The sequence below is a fragment of the Phocoena sinus genome, chromosome 2, assembly GCF_008692025.1.
Source record: "Phocoena sinus isolate mPhoSin1 chromosome 2, mPhoSin1.pri, whole genome shotgun sequence".
Classification (NCBI taxonomy): Eukaryota; Metazoa; Chordata; class Mammalia; order Artiodactyla; family Phocoenidae; genus Phocoena; species Phocoena sinus.
This window is the reverse complement of record NC_045764.1, coordinates 164,701,134-164,719,497: the sequence shown is the minus strand read 5'-3', so window position 1 is coordinate 164,719,497 and position 18,364 is coordinate 164,701,134. Positions and strand designations below refer to the sequence as shown.

The 18,364-nt window shown below is 40.7% G+C and overlaps 1 protein-coding gene across 2 annotated transcripts in view; it reads left to right on the top strand.

The window, feature by feature from the left end:
- The window catches only part of NRDE2 (NRDE-2, necessary for RNA interference, domain containing), a 44,767-nt gene that overhangs the window by 9,975 nt on the left and 16,428 nt on the right, over nucleotides 1-18,364 (top strand). For both annotated transcript variants that reach the window (XR_004348287.1, XM_032621450.1), the window contains exons 2-7: nucleotides 3,459-3,567; nucleotides 4,571-4,834; nucleotides 7,931-8,080; nucleotides 14,249-14,699; nucleotides 15,471-15,876; nucleotides 17,238-17,371. Coding sequence is in view for 1 of the 2 variants with exons in the window: in XM_032621450.1 (XP_032477341.1) it covers nucleotides 3,459-3,567; nucleotides 4,571-4,834; nucleotides 7,931-8,080; nucleotides 14,249-14,699; nucleotides 15,471-15,876; nucleotides 17,238-17,371 (1,514 nt within the window). In the remaining variant the exon portion in view is untranslated. The remainder of the gene's footprint in view (nucleotides 1-3,458; nucleotides 3,568-4,570; nucleotides 4,835-7,930; nucleotides 8,081-14,248; nucleotides 14,700-15,470; nucleotides 15,877-17,237; nucleotides 17,372-18,364) is intronic.

Below are 18,364 nucleotides of genomic sequence, written 5' to 3'. Positions count from 1 at the left end.
CTCATGTTTCTTTTGGTTTGGGAAGAAGGGAGTGGGAGTGGAGGCAAGCTGGCAACTTGGATGCACGAGTTGTAAACCAGTTGGTATATTTGTTTGGCTGGAAGAATATTTTTGTCGTTTTCTTTTTTTCTGTTGTCACTCTCGATAGTGTCATAGTAATCATTACTCATCTGGTCCCTGTAAGGATTTGGGTTGTTGGCCTTTGGCTTAGAATATGATGGGAAGACTTGACGTGCAGATAATGAGATTACAATGTGAAGATTGCTGTCGTAGCCCCCTGTACCGATTGCAGGGAGACATAGGAAAAGCAGCTCCTTAGTTGAGGCGGTGAAGAGTTAGCACCATGGCATGGTTAGAGAGGGCGGGATGGAGGATCCCGGATCCAGGTTCAGATGTGTGTGTGACTTAACTTTTTTGAGCCTCTGGCTATTGATCTGTAAATGAGGGAAGGGTATCCAGGCTGTGCTCCAGTGAGCCTTTGTGGACCTGCTCCCTCCCTGTGAGCCCCCAACAAGGGCATCCTGCTTTTTCTGTTCTGCATTTTGAACTTCTCTGAAAGATTGTACTTGAACAGTGAGTTCCTTGGCTAAGAAAGTTTGAAAATCTGTGGACTAGGTGATCTCCCAAATTTTTCTAGGCCTAACACCCAATGATTATTACTTTAATATTCCACACATAGTTACATATATGATAGCTTCCCTCCTCCCACCCCCCAAAAAGCAGCAGCAACTTCTTATCAGGTAAAAATACCTTTTGTTCCTATAAAAGGTCATTTGATTGAGATGAAGGTCACTCAGAGGGTCAGTGATGATCTGAGTTCAAAACCCAAGAGTTTTAGTTCTTTATAAACTACTTTTTTTCTCTCCCCACAGTGGTCCCATATGGCAAAGCCTTAAATGCATCCTTTAAAAGCTTTTTTTGTACCTTCTGAAGGACTTTGGAGAGCTACACACTTTGTTGTTTTAACGTATCTATTTCTTTACATTTCCTCCAAGCTCTCCTCACTATCCAGATATTTATGTAAAAATATAATGGACTTCTTTGAGAGCATCTCTCCTTGCATATTGTTTGTTCCATTTTTTCCCACTTTTCCTTTGCTCATGATAGAATCCAATTATTGTGAAAATAATTGTGATCTCAGTGAGCAACAGGAACTATTTTCATAGACCTCTTGCCAGGAATTAGGCCCAAGGGAAGGGAACCCTACAGAAGGAAAAAGGAGACAATAGAAGAAAGACTGCATGAAGAATTCTTTTAACTCTTATTAAGTATGACCTTAAAAATTACTTGATCCCTTTGAGCCTTAGTTTCCTCTTCTGTACAATGAAGATTGTAATACCTCCTATAGAGGGTTGTTGTGAGGATTAAAAGATGTAAATTAAGTGCTTAACCTGTTGCTTGGCCTACAGTAAAGCCCTTCATAAGCTAGATTTCCTCTCTTCTTTCCCTTTTTCCTCTGCTTTTCAATGTACCTTTTCTCTTTAGGAACTTTCCTTCCTTCCTTCATCCCCTCTTTTCCACAAATATTTATTAAACTCCTACTGATATATGCCAGGCATTGCTCTCAGTGCTAGGGATACAGCAGTGAATAAAATAAGGTACCGTATCATGGAGCATACATTCCGATATCCCCTCTTCACTAAGATGCAGTTACCACCAGGGACTAGAATACAGAATATATAAAGAACTCTTACAACTCAATAATAAAAAGACAACCCAGTTAAAAAATGGGGAAAAGATTTGAATAACTATTTCTATTGAAATATGAAGGACCAACAAACAAACACATGAAAAGATTCTCAACATCGTTAGTCACCTGGGAAATGGAAATCATAACCACAGTGAGAAAACAGCATACCCAGTAGGATGACTGTAATCTAAAAGACAGAGAGTAACAAGCTGGCAGTGCTGTGGAGAGATTGGAATCCTCATACCTTGTTAATGGGAGTATAAAATGGTGCAGCCAGTTAGGAAAACAATCTGACAGTTCCTCAAAATGCTGAACATGAGTTACCATGTGACCCAGCAATTCTGCTCCTAGATATCTGCCCAAGATAACTGAAAACATATGTCCATATAAAAACTTGTACCTGGATGTTCATAGCAACATTATTTATAATAGCCAAAAGTGGAAGCAACCCAAGTGTCCCTCAACTGTTAAAGGATAAAATGTGGTATAGCCATAAAATGGAATTATTATTCAGCAATAAAAACGAATGGAGTACTGATACATGATACAGCATGGATGAACCTTGAAAACATTATGCCAAGCAAAAGAAGCCAGTTACAAAAGACCATACCTTGTATGATCTTGTTTATATTAAATGTCCAAAATAGGCAGATCTATGGAGAGAGAAAGTAGATTCGTGATTGCCTAGGGCTGGTTGTGGGAGTCAGAGGGCAGGAGGTGGGTGATGGGGAGTTGCTGCTCATAGGTGTGGGGTTTCTTTTGGGGATGATGAAAATGTTCTAAAATTATCTTACAGTGGCAGTTGCACAATTCTAAATATACTAAAAACCACTGACTTGTCCACTTTAAATGGGTGAACTTTGTATATAATCTATATCCCAGTACCACTGTTAAAACATGTAATTAACCCTTCTCTCTTCTAACTTCAGCCATTTTGTGGGTCCTTTCTCCTGAGCATGTGATTATGCTGTGGCCTCCCACCCTAAAACAAAGCAGGACAAAATACACACACCACCGTGGGCCCGCTTGCTGCCACCATTCTTTTTCTTTCCTTCACAGCCAAGACTCCTAAAAGTTAGAAAATAAGTAATTTAGAAATAGTTCATCATAGAAGAGTTAGAAATTGATGGATAAGCAGAAAGAGGAAAAAATTTGGACATTTAACCTCACTGTCCAGAGATAATCATTATTAACATCTTATATAATTTTAGCATTAATTTAAAAAGTTGACACCTTCTGTTTTTATTTTCACAGAGTACTGTTATAAGGAAAAGCTTATGTTAAGTTACTGTACTAAGAACATTGGAATTTTTTTTTAAAGAAAAATATCTGAATCTTCTGGAATAATGTTAAGCCTGGTGGGTTTCTATGCATGATTTGATTTTTTTTTTTAACTTTTCACAATTGTTTAAATCAAACTTGGGGTCATTAAAACCTAATGCTTTGGAAGCATTCATGCTCATTAGAGTGTGGATGGAATACGTAAAGCCTAGTTGTATTTTAGGCCATGCTTATTACATGGCTTTTGCTTAAGCTACAGCCTGATATCATAAGAGGATTTCAGTTTTAAATATTTTAGAGTGTGTTAAAGCCCCATGCCCTATGAAATAACAATTTCATGGATTCCCTTCAGCTTCTGTGGACTGTTCAAAGTGTCTGGCTGACGTTGGCTGTGAATTAAGATGTCAGCTGGTAAGATGGATTTCCTGCTTTAGAAATCCTATTGAGCTAATTTCATTGATCTTTTCTCCTTTTTGCCCATGTGCAGAATTAGACTGGCTGAGCAACCCAAGCTTTTGTGTTGGAACCATAACATCTCTGAGCCAACAAACTGAAGAGGTCACAGCCTTTGTTTCTGAAGAGTCGCTACTGACCAGGTAGTTTTCTTGATAGGTGGATTTTTAGTCTTTGTCAGTGTACCATCTATAGCTTAGTTTGAATGATGCTCCATAGAAAACCCTGTGATAAAAGAGTTAAGTAAAACTCTTCCTTTTACCTGATGTAGTGAGGTAATCTTTGACTATTTTCCCTTATCTCACTCTTAACAGATTATCCTTTTTTTTCCCTTTCCATTGGAGTGGCAAGTACCTGACACAGTTACTGCCAGTAATTAGGCCACAAGGGAAATGGCATCATTGTGATTCTTAAGTAACTTTATTAACCTCATTAGTAACCTTTAGAATATTGTAATTCAGATATTTCTTTAGTTGCATAAAGATAGAAGTTGCACGCAAAAATAGAAGGATAGGATAAAACCTCATGAAAATTTTGGGGAAAGCAAAATGGCACGCATCTGTACCCAGCTTTGAAAGAATTTTGTTATAGATCACTGGATTGAGAAATGAGCTCTCTCACAAATATAGGCCAAATGGTCTCATTAATATGATGTACTCTAAAAGTGTAGGAAGCTTTTAGAAATTGAGAATAGTTAATGCATGAGAGGGAGTAATGAGGAAGATCTCATTATAACTTTAAGAAACAAGGACCAGAGTTAAACCTTTTTTTTTTTGGCATTAGGGTATGCTGGCATAATATGTAAGACTGAAAACAAACCTTTTATAGCATTAAAAAATACTGTATTTGATAAAATAACTGGTAGATTAATTTAAAAATATATAGCTGTGAAGATATAGGTTTACAAGCTTAGAAATCTTAGAAAGATTAGAATTTCTTTGGCTGATGTTATTTTAGGTCCAACTCTTAAATCTTTAAGGTGAGTTGCAATCCAGGAAGGTACTGTATAATGTATGGGCACATAATAAGTCTGTGTGGGCATTTATAGAATTTCCTTTTGCATATTTGTTTATTTGCATACTTACTTACATATTATTTCCCTAATTCTCTTTTGAAAATAATTCTAATGTTGCTTTTCCCAAACAGGAGTCCTCTGAATTCAGAGCCTTCAGATGAAAGTGACACTAACAAAAAGCCCAAACAAGCAAGCAGAAAAAAGAAGAAAGAGAAAAAGAAGAAAAGGAAGCATCAGCACCACAGGAAAACCAAGAGAAAACGTGGGCAGTCACGTAGCAGTGGATCTAAACGTGGGCAGTCAAGTAGCAGTGGATCTGAGTCATACACTGATTCTGAAAAAGACATATCTTCCAGAAGCATCAGAAGCAGTAAAAAGGAATCAGAGAAACCGAAGTAGGTTTTCTATTCTCAGATACCTATGATTTTTCAAATCTTGATTTTTTTCTCCCTTGATCGTTGCCACAAGTTAGACATCTGAATGACTTGTTTAGCCACTCAATCAAAATAGAGTCAATAAATACCTCAGTAAAGTGGGAAAAAAACAAAAAGAGCTCTATCATTAGGTCAACATAAGAAAAGAAAACTTTCATTAAAAAAAAAATAGGACCATGATTTTATTTGAGAAATATTATTTAGACACAGTAACGATTGTGTCAAATCTGATTCAGACAAAAAGTCTACAGGATTACTGAAAGGTGGCGGATGTGCCTTACAGTGGGCATGTGAACCAGGTCACTACTTAGCTTTACACGCTTTTGTAACGAGTAAGAAGAATGTCTTCATTCTCTTTCTTGATATGTCTTCCTTTCAGTCACTCACATCAGGACCCCTGTGTGCATAACACACACACACACACACACACACACACACACACACACACACACACACACACGTTAAGGTTAATATAGCACTTAAGAACAATCATTGCTTTTGTCCTTATTTCACATTTGTTTAGAACCACTGTGTTAAAGGTATAGAATGGCTCATGACCACAGCATTTCCTTTCCTTAGGGGCTTTTTTTCCTCCCCGTGTTTCGCTCTGCTGTCTACGCTGAGCATGGTGTTCCAGGTGTTCTACAGGTTGACCCCAGAGCAGGTGCTTTTCCTCTCTGCTTAATCTAACTTCCTCTTACATAGGGAGGCACTTTTCCCATGCGTGAGACAGGTGGTTATGTGGTGAAACTACTTGAATTTTTATTCCTCATTTAACTTTTTTTCTTTTCTCTGTTCATGTGGTCTAGAAGAGAGAAAATTTAAGTCCTGTCCAAGGCATACTTGAAAAAATTTAGTGCTGTTAAGACTTTGCGACTCTTCAGGGATTATTTGCTCTTGTGGTGTGCTTAGAAGTCCCATTGATGTCCGTGAGAGCTCTGGTCAGAGTGAGTCTGGAATCCGGCCCGTAGTCTCCAGAGAGGCAGACACCGTAGTCTTCCGGGACCCTTTTGTCAGCAGATCAGTGTTGGAAAATGCCGCAGTCCTCTGTGGCTCAGAGGACCCAGATTTATTTAGCCTTCTCTGTGTCTCAGGTGCTATCCCTGTAAGCCTAGAGGAGGAAGGAATAAAGGAGTCTAGCAGCAAGGTTTCGAACTTGGCTGAATTTCTGTGGGCGGGAACCACCCCACCTTGCTTGCCTTTGAGTCCCCCCAGCGGTTGGCACTGGGCCTGATGTGGAGTAAATGCTCACGTACGTTTTTGTTGCATGAATGAATGGATGAATATACCATTGATAATTGTTGCTTTTTTAGTATGTCTTCAAAGCAAAATACATTAATTGCTGTGTGTTCTGAAGACTCATCTTTAACTATCTTTTTTATGGCTGAGGAAAATGAGTTTTAAAGGATTTCCTGAAACTGTACAGGAACGACCATAAGAACTTGAAAGATAGTTATTTTCAGCCTGTGCTTAACCACATCAGAGGTGATCTTTACAGCCTCTTGATAGCTTTATGATCCAGACAGCATTTTTAAGTCTGTTGATATTTTGTAGAATATCCCCATTAAGATCAGAGTGGATTGTTCTTGTCTTTTACTTTCTCACTACTCACTCATGCAGGGACGGTGGCCTGGAAGGATCGTTTGTTTCTGTACAGACAGGGAGTAAGATATTACTGAGTTGTGAGAGTCTTTCCGTGAGGTCAGGAAAGCGGCCTGGAGGGAGGGGTGGGTTGCGTACCATATGGGACTCTATTTCAGGGTGATCGAGGGACAGCTTCCCCAGAGGTCACAGCTTATAACTGACCTTTGTCTCCTAGGATGAGCTCTTTTTCACCTTCGGGGGAGGCGCATCCTTCCTCTTACACAGCCTAGACCACAGCCTGCTTCCTGACCACAGTACCCAGTAGGGGAGGAATGAGGGCTTGTTGCTCCCCAGGGGTGGTCGGCAGCCTGGCCCTTCCCGCCCCCTCTCTGCACTGGCTTTCCATTTCTTTCTGGAATGCACCAATCTTTTTCTCTCCCTTTGCTGCCCCTTTCAGTTTTTGTCCTCAGAAAACCCTCCACAGTTGTTCTGGAGGGGAATGTATTAAAAATCACCATGTGTTTTAACCCGAGATGCATCATTCAACAAATATTTATTGAGTAGCTACTTTGTGTCCCTGAAATACCATTCCCTTGTGTTGCCAGCCAAGAATGATTTAGAAGCCTTTAGAATCTTTATTTCTATCTGGGCAGAGCCGAAAAGCAAAGATGGAACAACACTTAATGGCTGTTTTGACTACTTTGGCACCTTCTTGTGTCAGCAGCATTATGAATTGATTTTCTTTAGAGGAAGAAAGATGTTAGATGCCAGAAAAAAACCTCCCTCTTCTGTGACTCCTAGGGAACTGGTTCCCTTTGTATCTGAAAGTCTGCCAAGTCACAAATTGGTTCAAAGGGATAAATAAGGGTCTTGTCTTATAGTGGACTCTCTGCCCTTTAGATAGAGGTCCGGACGTATAGGCAAAACACCCTACACAGAGCCCAGACTATAAAAACGAGACTTAGACCATACCTAAGTAGCACGCAAGACTGAAGCATTCAGAACTGTGGCTTTGTTGCCATTGTTGTTAAGTTTTTAATTGGAATAAATTATCTGAGCACTTTTCAAGAAAGTTAGGTAAAGTTAGGGCAGACTTATCTTTCTCTCTTTTTTTTTTTAAAGAAACCTTGTTTATAAATATACTTGAAAATCAAGTTATAATCATTTAAATGAATTATCTTTTAAAAAAAACACCTATGTCCTTCACTTGTATTTCTGGGATAAGTTGACTTCATTTCTTGGTAAAGGGTCACTTAGTGTTGACAGTTTTTGCTCTGTATTTTAAAACTTTCTCCAGAGTAGGAGTCCTCTTCCCATTTTTATGGCATGTGCACATTTTATTTACTTAGGTGTGCTTGATGCTGTATGGAGTTTGAAGTGTGTAACTTTCACATTTCTGAAACATGAGATATGTAACTGGGAGATTTCTAAGTGCCTCTTCCCTTTCCTTGTTCGCCTTCCTTTGTCCCACAGTCAAGAAAATAATGCCACTGCTGATATTGGACGTCACTTTGTTTGGCTTGAGGACATTCAGGCTCTGACGGGAGAAACCTTCAGAACAGATAAGAAGCCGGATCCTGCAAACTGGGAGTATAAGTCTCTTTACCGAGGAGATGTAGCAAGGTATCCATCGTGATAGCGCTCCCTGGTTTTCCCTGGTGGGAGGGAACTTCCTTCTCCTCTGTGCTCTCTCAGCACTGTCTGTGTCTCTTTGCCTCCCCCCGCCCCCCATCGACTCTGTTGACTTTTATCCACTGTTAAGTTGTGTAAGCATATACAATAGAAGGTGAGTAATCTCACATTCTAAAATAAAATTTTAAACCTTGAGATCAGGACCCAGGTCAGATTAATCTTATTTAGCCATGGTGCTTGGCATAGTGTGTTGGCATAGTAGGTGTTCAATGAATATTGGTAGAATGAATGAACCGAAAAATACCTTGAAATAATTGTGACTATCCGTGAACCATTTGGGCTAATCTACATGCCGTTCTTACAAGTTACAAAAGCCTTTTATTTGTCCACCCCTTGCAACGCACACGTGCCATTTTAAAAAATGACATTACCTGGTAATGACCTTTTCAAACTGCTTCCAGCATGCAGATGTCACCAGATAATCATAAAAACAGGTGATGGTATCTGCTTCAGTAATGAGTTTAAACTTTTCTAATCTGTCAATCAAAAATATTGGAATCCTCAGTAAACTCTTTAGACACTTAGTACTTTGTAAGAACAGTAATACACAGTCTCTATTCCCAAACAGCTTATGGGTAATGAAAACTGAAGGTAGAGATCATGGAATATACGGCCAAGAGGAGGCCTTGAAGATCATTATCATTCTTCATGGGCTAATTACTTTTTTTTTTTTTTTTTTTTTTTTTTTTTTATGCGTTACGCGGGCCTCTCACTGTTGTGGCCTCTCCCGTTGCGGAGGACAGGCTCCGGACGCGCAGGCTCAGCGGCCATGGCTCACGGGCCCAGCCGCTCCGCGGCATGTGGGATCCTCCCAGACCGGGGCACGAACCCGCGTCCCCTGCATCGGCAGGCGGACTCTCAACCACTGCGCCACCAGGGAAGCCCCAACTTTTTAAAGTAAATTTTAGTTCCCATTACTTCGCTGCACCTCCACATTTTAGTCACGTTGTCACTCATTGTTGACACTGTAACTCACCACATACGCAACTCCAACTAAAATTTCCTCTATGATGAGTTTATATCAGTTATTTTTTGGTGCATATTTGTATCTCCATACTGTCTACTAAAACCTCATGGCAGGGAGTAAATGACTTTAATATATAAAGTGTATTTGTGTATTTTTAGAATGATTTTAATGCTCCCTAAAGTCCTGTGTGGGTTTTTCATGCCACAGATGTGGGGATACACAGCAGATGCTGGCCTGGCATGAAGTATGTAGCATGATCCTGTGCGTGTTCTCTCACTGATGCTAGCCTGTCTGACCCTCACAGCTGCTCCATGAGGAGGGGGCACTCTGATTTTACCAACAAGGAAAGGAATCTCAGAGATGAAGTACCTTCTCAAGGTCATACAACCAGGAAGCAGGAGAGTTGGGGTTTAAACCTGTATTTCTCTGACTTCAGATGTTCTTCCACTGTCCACAAAAAAAGGAGATAGTTTGGGTGGTAGGGCATTTTCTAGGCTGGGAAACAGAAGACTCTGGTTCTCATTCTGACTTTGCTGTTGACTAGTAATGTAATCCCAGGCAAGTCTCTTAACCTTTCTGAGCCTCCATTTCTTCAGTTGTAAATTGGGAATTGTAACGCCTGCTGTGCCTTACACTCAAATATCAAAAATATTTGCTATGAAATTAGAAATTGGTGTGCAGATAGAAAGAATTATTATTTAGTAATAGATTGACAAAAGGAAAAAATATGAACAGAGAGTGGCTCTTGAGCCTCTGCTAATGAATGGCCCAGAGCTCAGGAAGAGTAATTAAAGACAACTTTGTTCATCTAAACTGCAAAGAGACTACTACAAAGGGCTTAGGGCATTGGTGTGATTTCCTAGTAAATTACTAAAACTTAAGTGAGGCAAGTCTTGCCCAGATTAATAGCTGTACAACTGTTAGTGTCCAGGTCTGAGGAGGTGTTGGTCCCATGGCACTCTGAGCTGCTCAGGGGATGTTGGGAATACTGTGTCAGGTACTGAATTTTCACACTTTTTAAGAGGGATACTGACAAACCAAGAGCATTGAGAGGAAGGTGAGCAGACACTTGGCTAAAGGCCATCGTGTGAGGAGGAGGTGAGGGCTTGTGGGTATTTGGCCCCTGTCAGGGATATGGTTGTCGTTTTGTAGGCTTTGTTGGACTGTCTTTTGGAAGGTGGGTTGGCAATGTCCTGTGTAACTTGGGAAGCAGAACCAGGACCAGTGAGGGGAAGTTTGGCTCCGCATGAAAGCGATCTAAGAGTGCGAGCATCCCAGCAGTGATGTGGTGTGTTTTGGAGCATTGTGGTGAGCAAGGGTCAGCTTCTAAAGTGAGTGTATAACAAGTCAGAATTACCTTTGGAAAATTCCATAGGACTAGTATACTGTCTGTCAGTGAAGTTCAGCTAGTTTTTTTCTCCACTTTTGGAAGAGATGATTGTTTCTTTGGCTATATACCAGATGAAATAATTGGCTTAAGTTTAGGAGCCAAGTTGTATGAAATAATAATAATAATTTAAACTTATCTAGTCCTTACTGTATGGCTAAGGACTTTACATATATAATTTAATTTTTTTTCTATTTATTTATTTAGTTATTTTTGGTTGCGTTGGGTCTTCGTTGCTGCATGTGGGCTTTCTCTAGTTGGCGGCGAGCGGGGGCTGCTCTTTGTTGCGGTGCACAGGCTTCTCATTGCGGTGGCTTCTCTTGTTGCAGAGCACGGGCTGTAGGCGTGCGGGCTTCAGCAGTTGTGGTGCGTGGGCTCAGTAGTTGTGGCTCGCAGGCTCTAGAGCACAGGCTCAGTACTTGTGGCACACAGGCTTAGTTGCTCCGCAGCATGTGGGATCTAATTCCCTGACCAGGGATTGAACCCATGTCCCCTGCATTGGCAGGCAGATTCTTAATGACTGCACCACCAGGGAAGTCCCAGGACTTTACATATATAAACTTTTTTGATCATCCTAGCAATTCTCTGACATAAGGTACTGTTATTATCCCTGTTTTACAGACAAGGAAACTGAGGCACAGTTTGTTTGTTTGTTTTTTAAAACTTGATCATGGTCACCCAGCTAGTAAATGGTGGAGTTGGAATTTGGACCTAGGCAGTCAGACACTCAGAAGGCATGTGTGAATTGAATTCGCCAAAGGAAAGACAAATTCATATTGTTCAGTCCAGCTTACTCTGGGGCTCAGACCCACTGAGTGGATTCAGGACAGAACTGGGTGTTTGATTTAAACATACTCTCTTCCCAAACCCTTTCCCTCTTTCTTTTCTTTTCATTTCTTTCACTCTTTCTTTCTTTCTCTCTCTCTTTTTTTGGGGGAGGTGACTAAGTACCTATATCTGAATTTATTTAAATTAGATACATGTGATATCATTCACTGAACCTCCAAACAAAGTGAGGGTCCCTACCTCTGGAATTATTCAAGTGAAGACTAGCTGATTATTTGGTAAGGATTTTATAGGAAAAGTGCCTTTATTTGGGGAACTATTGCATTAATCCTAGGTCCTGTCCAATTATTAAGGTTCTGTGATAAGTGATAAATTGTATAGAACCTGATATCCAACAGTAGGGAAATGGTTAAATAAATTATGACACACTCTTCCAATGAACCAGTTTGAAGCCAATAAGAATTGTATTTTCTAAAACTAATGGTATGGGGAAATGCTTAAAAGTAGGGAGGAAAGCCTGAAGCTATATATCAGCTATTTTAAAAAAGGATGTGTGTATGTATATATGCATATGCACATTATCTGAAAGTTGATACTTAATAATGTAGACCAGTAGCATTCTTTTTTCTCCTTTATCATTTTCATCAAATTTGTTATAAAAGGAAGCTATTAAAATCAGTTTTACAAAATGCAGTTTTAAAGTCAGAAAACATGTTTTAAGAGATTGAATATGTAAACTATTGTTCATTTTTAGTGAAAATAAAAGAAAATAGTAATTAAGGAAAACAAAACTAGTTTTTAACTTAAAATTTGTTTCTTAGGGGATGAAAGGCTTATATAGAGCTATTTTAGCCTATTTTATCTCATCACCCCTTTGCTAAAGTTGTTTGACTCATAAATGGAAAGGAGAGAGATTATCCAGAGGTAATCCAGGAGGAACTGGGAGAGAGGATAAAGAGAAAGGGTTTGAGAGAAAACTTGTGTGTGCAAGAGAAACTATTCCCCTAAAGTGGAATCCACCACAGTGGAGCAGTGAGGGAGGCACAGGCGAGCAGAGAGCTTCTCAGGTCTCTGCTGACAGTGAGGAAGGAAAGGAGGTGACGGAGCTGGACCAGGAGGAGGTGGAAGAGAAGTTCTCTGGGAGTTGACAGAAGATGGCAGCACCTCTCTCCTGTTTTTTTCTCTCCACAGCATTTTATTGTGAAAAAATTAAAAAATACAGCCAAAGTCGAAAGAATTTTACAGTGAGCACTCATATAACCATGCCCTACGTTCTACCATTAATGTTTCTGTGCTTGCCTTGTCACGTACGTGTCCATTTGGCTGTCTACCCACCCATCTTAATTTTTGGATGCGTTTCAAAGTAAATTGCAGAAATCAATACACTGCCCCCTGAATACTTCAGTGTGTATATCATTGGCTAGAGTTCAAGATTTGCTTATTTTTTTCTTTTGATTTAAAATTTACTTACAGTGTAATAATCCACATCTTTATTTGCTGAGTTTTGACAAATGCATATACCTGTGTAACCCAGACACCTATGAAAATAGAGGACATTACTATGACCCCAAGAAGTTTCCCCAGGCTCCTTTCCACTCAGTCCACACCCCACCTCCCTAGAGAAGATTATCATTCTAATTTTTTTCCACCATCAATTAGTATGGTCTATTCTAGAATTTCATATAAATGGAATCATATAGTATGTGCTCCATCGTGTCTGGCTCCTTTCACTCGGCATAATGTTTTTGAGTTTCATCCATGCTGTGGCATTTATCGGTAGTTTGTTCCTCTTTCCTGGTGGGAATACCATACCACCATTTGTTTATCCATTCTTCTACTGATGGACACCTGGACTTTTTCCAGTATTTGGCTGTTACGAATAAAGCTGCTGAGAACATTTGTGCACAGCTCTTTGTGTAGACCTGTGGTTTCCTTTTTCTTGGGTAAATACCTAGGAATAGAATTGCTAGGTCATAGGGTAAGGTCTGCATTTAGTTTTTTTAAGAAACTGCCAGACCTTTTCCCAAAGTGATTGTACCAGTTTACATTCCCACCAACAGCATGTGAGAGTCCCGGTTACTCCACAGATCATTTGCCAACATTTGGTATTGTCAGTCCTTTTAACTTTAGCTGTCTGGTGGGCCTGTGCTGTATCTCACTGTTTTAATTGCTTTTCCTTGATGACTAATGGTGTTGACCACTTTATGTGCTTATTGGTCATTCATATCTTTTGTGACATTTCTGCTCAGATCTTTTGCCCATTTTTTAATTGGGTTGTTTGTATAACATACATACAGAAAAGTGTGCACAGTTTTCCTTAGCTTTTGTGCACATATTCAGTAATCTTGTGTTTAACTCTAGGGACGCCTACATGATCCATAAAAGCATTTCAGAACCCAGCCTCTTTTCCTGTAGAGTAGAAAATAGCCAAATGTAATTTTATTTGACATACTTTGTTTCAGGATTAAAAAAAGAATCTTAGACCTCTCTGTTATCTTAAGTAGGGACACAGGGCAGTACTGAGAAAAAGGGACTGGTCTAGGAGACAGATGACATAGTGTCACCTGAGGTCTCAGCGTCCTCATCTAGGAATGGTGTAAAAGAGGAGATGATTTCCGCCTTGCCTGTCACACATGATTGTGATGTTCAAATGACACAGTGTATGGGACAGAGCTGTACAAAGCTGCAGGAGAATATAAGTTACTAAGATCTGGAAGACAGGCATGATCTTAAATTCATGAGACGTAAACAAAGAGTCATGTCAGAGGAATAAGTCAAACAGGCAGAAAAAGTTAGCAGCTAATCCTCGTACTTCTCTAAATAGAAGCAATTTGAAGGGAAGGTGAATTTGAATATATGCAGTTAACTTGCAGAACAAAAGTGTGTCTGCTGGGCCTTCAGTCATTAGGATCCAGGGCACATGTTCTCTCAGTAACTTGTTTTCTTTTTCAAATATAAGATACAAGAGGAAAGGAGACTCCTGCCTTGGCATTAACCCTAGGAAGCAGTGTATATCTTGGGAGGGGACTTCCACAGAAAAGAAGCGGTCACACAAGCATGTCGAGCGCTACTTTACAAAGAAGAGTGTGGGATTAATGAACATTGACGGAGTTGCCATTAGCAGTAAAACTGAACCTCCCTCATCAGAGTCGATCTCATTTATCCCAGTGAAGGGTGCAGAGGATGTGGTTTCCCCTGTTACAACCTGGTTGAACCCTCTGGGGATTTATGATGAAGCCACCACGCAGTGGTTACAAGGCCGGGGTCCTTCAGAGCAAGAATCCAAGCAGCCAGATTCACAGCCCAACAAAGAGAATGTGCTTCTCAAGGCCAAGGTGGAGGAGTTTAACAGGAGGGTTTGGGAGAATCCTCGGGATATTCAGCTGTGGATGGCATTTGTTGCTTTTCAGGTAAGTATCACTGTCCCAGTTCTCTTACCTTAGAATGACGGTCATAATTTGGGGCACTGATATACTCTGCAGTGATTTTTGAGCTCCTAGGAGGAACCCTGGTGCCGGGCCTCTAAAGATAACTAGAATTCAGCCCTTGCCTTGAGTTTACTCAAAGCCCAGTGAGGGAGGATAAATGCAATCTGGGGTAATAAATGCTATAACATCTAATTTGGGGATGGAATGAGAGGGTGACTTGCCACTAGGGAGTAAGAAATGGCTTCCAAGGGATGGTGAAACTTGAACAGAATCGTGAAAGAACAGTAGATGCTAACCAGGCAGGGGGAGGTGTTCCTGAAATACAAACAGCACATGCGAAGTGCACAGAACTGCAAAGAGGGGCTGCCTGTGGAATGACGTAGTTAGAGCTGTGTGCTCCCCTTCTGGAACACATGGATTTGTCTTCGTCCCACTTATCTTTTTGAACCACTTATATAATTATCATATTTGTCCTACATTTGGCTGTGTTATTGGTAAAACTGGCTCTTCAGAAAAGGTTTTCAAGACATTGCATGCTTTTACTTATTGATACATAAATCTAAGTTTAAAATGACAGAGAGTGGATAGGTAAATTAGGTGAACTAAACACAAGATCAAACATGTCTGAATAACAGTTCATTTTGAGAGCTGAGAAACCGTTTGGGGCTTATAAGTCACTCTACAAGCAGCCTTGAAATCCTGAGGGTCCCCCGCTTCCATTTGCATTTGTAAATCAGTGTTTTTGTTGTTGAGGACGAGGTCATGAGAAGTCCGGGCCTGTACGCCATCGAGGAAGGACAGCAGGAAAAGCAGAAGCGGTCCCTGAGGCTGGTTCTGGAGAAGAAGCTGGCCATTCTGGAACGGGCCGTGGAAAGCAACCCGAGCAGCGTGGATCTGAAACTTGCCAAGCTGCAGCTCTGCACCGAGTTCTGGGAGCCCGCCACTCTGGTCAAAGAGTGGCAGAAACTGATATTTTTACATCCCAACAATACAGCCCTTTGGCAGAAATACCTTTTATTTTGCCAGAGCCAGTTTAGCACCTTTTCCATATCAAAAATTCAGAGTCTTTATGGAAAATGCTTGAGTACTTTGTCTGCTGTTAAGGACGGCAGCATCTTGTCTCACCCCGAGCTGCCTGGCACTGAGGAGGCCATGTTTGGTAAGGAGATGATGACCAGATCCTCTTACGCGGGAGGAGCTGTACTTTCTTCTGGCTAACTTGAAAATGAAGATTTATTTTTGGTTTATTTTAGGAATGTCTAAATCGATAAAACTGATTTTTAAAAAAGGTATTATGACTCCTTTTGATAACAGGTTCTCCCCCTCCAACTTCTTGGTGGTGGGGCATTAGAGCCAGTAGGGTTCGGAAAATATCACCAGACTAGAAGTTCCAACTTTTCTACTTATTAATCAGGTAAATGTAGTCAAGTCTCTTAACTGCTTTGGCTGTTGGTGGCCTTATCTGTTGAGATGCCTGCACTGCTCCTCTGACCCATTATAGCGTAGGGTCTGAGGCACTACTGTGTGTGCGGGTTGCCCTGACTGGCTGGACATCACTGATAGGTATAGGTTTTTGGTATTATTATACTGTTACCATTTTTGGCAGGTCCTGAAGGAGACTAGAATATAAATTGTGTCCAGTAATGAGGCACGGGAGACTGCATGTTATGCAGGAGCTGGAGAGTGTCACTCTTGACTTGAATCCTGAGTTTGCCCTTCATGGGCTCTGGTGTGACCTTGGATAGGTTCCTTAACCTGTTTGAGCTCTAGTTTCTCCCTCAGCAGCAATAGTACAATACCTGCTTTACCTGATTGTTGCGCATGTCAGCTGAGATAATATATGGTGGGTCTAGCTCAGGGTCCGGCATGGAGCAGGCGTTTATTTGATCAAATCCCTGCTATCGAATAGTGCTACTAATTTCTAAAGATAGAAATATATTGCTCTAGAAATAATAAGCATTTACTCCACTGACTTAAAAGAGTCTCATGTTTGATATCCTTTGTGATGAGCTCAAATAGCTTAATGGTATTTAGTAGATGGAATTGTACCACAGTTTAAATGAACTGAAATTTTCAAACATGGAACCCTGATTTGTTTACAGCGGACTGAGTACACAATGAAAATTGCTGGTGAATAATGCCATCTAGTGATCAGTTGAGTACAGATCTTTGCTTTCTGATAAAAAATCTGTGACGCCATCCTTTTCCTAGAATTTTTCTCATATTAATGAGCTTTGAGTATTTGATAACCAATATTCAGACCATCCTCTTGCCTTATTTTATTGTTACTATTCGTACTCTGTGCTAGTTTCACATAAAAATGAGAATCTGCTTTCATTGCGGTACTATTCGAGTCCTTTAAAATCAGGACGTGTATTGTCTCACAGCTTTGAAAATATTAAGTCACTAATTTCAGGGAAAAGATGTTCTGGGTGTTAAACTGCATGTCTGTAGGAGTTACGTTCTCTCCCTTTTTGGGTGTTAACCAGGGTTCTGCCCCTTTGCTCTCCCTGCCTGCAGCCCTCTTTCTTCAGCAGTGCCACTTTCTGCGGCAGGCTGGTCACTCCGAGAAGGCCGTCTCTCTGTTCCAGGCCATGGTTGACTTCACCTTCTTCAAACCCGACAGTGTGAAAGACCTGCCTACCAAAGGACAGGTGCGAGTCCTGCTTGAGTCCCCCCACCCCGTCTCCATCTCTCTCCCTCCCCCTCTCCCTCTTTCGTGGGGGTGTGTGGATAATGGGAGGTGGTGGTCATATTTTTAAAATATTTATATCCTTCTTTACATCAGTCCTGTTGAGGATTGTTCCTCAGAAATATTCTGGCAATGCAAGGAAAATTCCATAATGAAATTAGTGAAACATGGAGAGAGGAAAGACGATCCCTCCACCTCCCCAAATATAAAGATTCACTTATGTTCCTTTTTTTTCCCTTACTTAACTGCCCGTGTTTAAATGCTAGTTGCCCCCGCCCTCCAGGCAGGCAGTTGTCATGCCCTTTAAACTGTGGTCCTCTCTCTCCTGCCTCTGCACGCTAATCCCGTGTCTCTCCCTGCTTAACCTTTCCACCACCTAAAATCTTTGCTGGAGTTGCAAGTGGAGTTGCAAGCACATGTTGGTGCTTTGTCAACACCGATCCTAACTGGGGGTGGGTAGGGCTGGGGGGGGTGAGTCATTTAGAAGATGAGTGAACATTGCCAATATTTGTGATGTGAAGCAATAAAAAAAATTACCGTGGAACTATCCAAATAAGAAAACCTTCTTTTCCCTTCTTCTACTCAAGAAAACTCAGTTTTCTACTCAGCAAAGAGGGTCTGATGATAGATGGATTGGACATCTGAATTTATGGTGAACTTTCAGAAGTCTTTGGTGACAGGCTGTGGTCTCCATCTTGTGGAGCTTTCATGAACTGCCTGTAAAGACTTTTTATCATCCTTATTTTTAACCTTTTTTTCCTAGACAAAATTGGGTTAAAGAATATTGGTTAGTATTGGTATAACTGATTATTAGTATAATAAGCCAGATAACACAGTTACTTTAAGACACGTTTTGCTGTTTGAAGCACCTGCTGTGCCGCAGAAGTGGTTCTTAAACCTCTCTGTGGAGCCTGGGGTGTGTGCTGGGGGTCAGGATCAGAATTTCCCTCACCCC